The sequence below is a fragment of the Elephantulus edwardii genome, unplaced genomic scaffold (assembly GCF_000299155.1).
Source record: "Elephantulus edwardii isolate Elephantulus edwardi_28Jun2011 unplaced genomic scaffold, EleEdw1.0 scaffold00030, whole genome shotgun sequence".
NCBI classification, from domain to species: domain Eukaryota; kingdom Metazoa; phylum Chordata; class Mammalia; order Macroscelidea; family Macroscelididae; genus Elephantulus; species Elephantulus edwardii.
The window spans coordinates 4672412-4676963 of NW_006399780.1; the positions used below are offsets into that span (position 1 = coordinate 4672412).

Sequence of the window (4552 nt, forward strand, 5' to 3'; positions counted from 1 at the left end):
ACTCTTGATCTCTCTTGCCTTTATTCTCAAGTATTCTACATACACTCTTCTCTCTGAACAGCTTACGAAGACTTCTTCTGCCTTGACTTTTTCTTTCTCTACCTTTTCAGCCTTCTTTTGCCAAAAACAAGAACACAAAAGACAAAGACACCTGTTAAGAGCAACGGATTTATTCAAGAAAATAATTGATGTTAAAGTTTTCTCCTCCCCACCAAAAAAGCAGTTTCATTTTATGCTGTTTTAATGTCCTGGAGTTCATTTCTGCTTCAGTTCCATTGACATTGACATTGACATTGTAGGGTAAAAGCTCATTGTAAGCAGTCAGTCTCTCTTATATTGGGAAGAGACTGCTGGTGGCCTGTGAAGACTGCTCTGATGTGTGAGCTTTACACAACTGAGCTTTGAACTTTGACTGGCTCTGTTTGCAGATCTTGATGGGCTGTGTCCTGCTGTGTGACTGGTGAGCAGGCTACCCGCTTCTTGAATTAGGATGGCGGCCTGCTGTCTGGTTCTCCGAGCTCTTTTCCTTGTCCTCTTACTTCATCAGACAGAGCAGTCAGGTAGGTGTCTGGCTTAAATTATTTCTGCCTCTTTAAATGGAGCCATGGGTGGTGCAAAAGGTACCAAAGTAGGGAAAGTTTAAATTCACCCAGAGGTGTCCCGGAATTAAAGGCCTGGAAATCTACTTCCAAAAACCCACCAGTTGAAATCCCTGTGGAGCACAGGTCTATGGGGACACACACAGGGTTGGCGTAAGTCAGGAGCAACTTGTCAGCAAATGCTGTTTGTTTGGTTTGAGTTTTTAGTCCTTTTGAAACCATCATGAGTGGATTTGGCAGCTGATAGTTTCCCAAGAGCCAAAGGAGTGAGGAAGTACCTGACTGACCAATTCTCAAGTCATAATTGTCTTAGTGAAGAAGATCAAAGACTTTAATAATCATTACATCTCAACATCAAGAAAGAAAAAATTCTCAGCAATAGGCAGCATCATGATGGAAAAAAGATTAAAGTTATCAATGACTTCACTTTACTTGGATCCACAATACCTAAGGAAGCCACAGTCAAGAAATCAAAAGACACCCTGCATTGGAAAAAATCTGATGTCAAGGATCTCTCCAAAGTGCTAAAGAGCAAGGATGTCAATTTAAAGGCTAAGGTGTGCCTACCCCAACGCATAATATTTCCACTTGTTTCACATGGATCTATCTGAAAATTGGACAATGAGTAAGGAAGACCAAAGAGGAATCAATGCCTTTGAATTGTGGTGGTGAAAAAAAGAGTGTTGACTATCCTATGGACTGCCAAAAGAGCAAATAAGTCAGGCTTCATGGAAACACAACCAGGGTTCCCCTCAGAGGCAAGGGAAATTAAACTTCTTACCACATTCTTTGAACATGTTTTCAGGAGGGACCCTTTTTGGGGGAAAAAACTCCAGGCTGGGAAAGTCAGAGAGTTAGAAGAAAAGAGAAAGACCCTCAATAAGATGGATTGACCCAGTGACTGTGACAATGGCTTTGCAGAGATTGAAATGATGAAGCAGGATAGGAGATTGCTCAGATTTGCTGTCCATAGAGTTACTGTGGGTCATAGTCAACTCGACAGCAACGAATAGTAACTATTCTCTCTTCTGAAAGAATTCTCGCTTGACGCCTTTAATCTTTGGTGACAACTATGTTGAAGATGATTGTTGTTGTTAGGTGGTGTCGAGTTGAATCATAGTGACCCTATGAACACCCAACTTGAATCCTGTCCTATCCTGCACCATCCTCATCATCTCTGATACTCTTGAGCCCAATGTTGCAGTCACCATGTCAACCCACCTCGTTAGGTGTCTTTCTCTCTTTCACCAACTCTCGACCTTCCCAAGTATCTCTTTCCAAAAAAATGCCCTCTTCTAACAACATGCCCAAAATATGTGAGCCAAAGCCTCAATATCCTTACCTCTAAGGAGTCCTCTGGCTGCACTATTCCCCAAACGTATTTGTTCAGGTTTTTTGTAATTTATGGGATATTCAGTTAGTGCTGTTCTCCAACATCACAATTCAAAGGCATCAATTCTTCTTCTGTCATCCTTAGACATTGTCCCACTCTCAGATGCATAGCAAGTTATTGAAAAGATCATAGTCTGAATCAGGCACACCTTAGTCTTTAAAATGAGATCATGCTCTTAAGTATTTTAGAGAGGTCCCTGATAGCAGACTTGCCCAAAGCAATACATCTCCTGATCTCCTAACTGTTTGTATTAAGAGTGTTGATTGTGAATCCAAGTAAGATGAAATAATTGACAATTTCAATTCTTTCTCTATCTATAACCAGTGGAAAGGACCTTTGTTTTCTTGATGTAGAGATGTGATTCATACTGAAGATAAATTTTAAACTTTGTGGGGATAAAAGAAGGCAGCCCTCCCACAGGCGAATCAGCAGCATCAATGATCCACCTGAGCCACTATCTGGTCCAAATACCCACATCCAGGACCCCATCCTGCCACACTGCCATGGACAGACCTCAGATGGGGCTAGAAAAGTGTGTTCTGTGCCATGATATTTGAATGTTTGTCTTTACAATTTATTGTTGGGGGTACAATACGTGTCTGTCATTAGGAGCATGCAAATCAATCTCCGATATAATGAATATGAAGTGCTACAACTATAGCTTGTCTGCCTTCTAACCACCTCACAGCAAATGGCCACCATGACCAACTGCAAATCATACCCCTGCTAAGCTACCAAGATCCCTGGTGGCATCAGTGGAAGGTTTGGACCCTCCCAAAGCCTCTCCTAGGGATATCTGGTGGCGTAGTCCATGGGGAGATGCATGCTCACCCAAAGACCACTACTCTCTGGCAGTTTAAATCCACCAGTCACTGTACAGTGCATCGATTTACCTGCTGGAAGATCAACTATGAGTCGATCCCAATAAGAGTGGAGTGGCTACTCTGGGGGGAAAGACCTGGCAATCTGCTCTCATCTAGATTATACAGCCTGGGAAACCTTATGGGGCAGTTCTACTCTGTCACATGGAGTAGCTGTGACTTAAAATCCTCAATAGCACCCAACGGCAACAGTTATCAGTAGTCCCATTTCTGATAGAGATTTTTGTTTGCCCATCTCCTAATAAGAGTGATCTTCTACTAAGTATTTAGAGGTATTGCCTTCAAATAGCAGCCCACCATCATATTTCCCAGACAGCAAATCTTTTTTTTAATTGAGATTTTAATGAAAGTTTAGAGAAAACATGGATTTCAATTCATTCATTGCTACACATTTTACTCCCTGCCCACCTCTCCACCCCAATTCACTTTTCTCTTTGGAAAAAAAAAAATCTTTCATTGTCACTATACAGCTCTTATTTTGGACTGTTGTCATGCAAATAATACCTAATCATATATTCCGTTTAAGTAGTTCTATCCTTCATCTGTTTCATTGCAGTGTACATCATTTATCCCCTCTTTTCTTAGTTGCTCCCCAAACTTGATGTCAGTCCTGTTTTATAACAGTAGCATTATGCAGTATTTGTCCTTTTGTGACTGAGATATTTCGCTCAGCATAATGTCCTGCAGGGTCACCGATTTTGTATATCATTTCATGAGTTCCTTATTTTTCAGTGTTGCAGAGTATTCCATAGCTTCTCTATCCATTTGTTGATGGGCACTTGGGTTGTTTCCATCTTTTTGCTATTGTAAACAGCACAGCAATAAACATGGGTGTGCATATATCTGCTTGGGTGGCAGTTATGATCTCTTTGGGGTATATTCCCAGTAGGGGAATTACTGGGTCAAATGGTATTTCTCTTTTCAACTTTTTGAGAAAATGCTATATCGCCTTCCAGAGTGGTTGCACCATTTTACACTCCCACCAGGGTCCCATTTTCTCCACCACCTCACCAGCATTTGTTGTTTGCTGTTCTCTTGAATTTTGCTATTGTTACTGGGGTGAGATGATATTTCATAGTTGTTTTGACTTGCATCTCTCTTAGAGCTAGGGATTTTGAACATTTCTTCATGTGCTTGTTGGCCATCTGAATGCCTTCTTTGGTGAAGTGCCTGTTCATACCCTGTGCCCATTTTATTTACCTTTATCTTGTGGTGCTTGAGTATTCTAGAAATTATAGATGTAAGTCCCTTATCAGACATGTCATTACCAAATAGTCTTTCCCAGTCTCTGGCTTTCCTTTTTACCCTATTGGAGAAGTTTTTTGATGTCCATAAGGATTTTATTCTTAGATGGTCCCATTAACTTTTCATATTAGGGCTTCTAGAGTTCTTAAGCTTTTCTCTGATAAAATTTATAGTCCTTGGTTTTAGACCTAGGTTCTTGATCCATTTTGAGTGGGTTTTTTTCAGACAATAAATTTTTTTAATTTTATTTCATTATTTTTTGTGTGTACCGTCAAATCAGATCTGACTGGTACAGGAGGAGATTGTTCCTCCTTCTCCAGCAGAGCATCTGGTGGATTGGAACCATGCATCTCTAAGATTGCAGTTGCAGCCTCTTGCCACTAGGCTACCAGAGCTCGCCAGACAGTAAATTTTTTTAAAAATGTATTTCTTTA

At 40.7% G+C, this 4552-nt stretch overlaps 1 protein-coding gene across 1 annotated transcript in view; it reads left to right on the forward strand.

The window, feature by feature from the left end:
* The first annotated feature begins 490 nt into the window (after positions 1-490).
* The window catches only part of PROZ (protein Z, vitamin K-dependent plasma glycoprotein), a 35416-nt gene continuing 31354 nt past the window's right edge, over positions 491-4552 (forward strand). Inside the window, exon 1 of the mRNA XM_006883806.1 lies at positions 491-560. Coding sequence (XP_006883868.1) covers positions 491-560 — 70 coding nt within the window. The remainder of the gene's footprint in view (positions 561-4552) is intronic.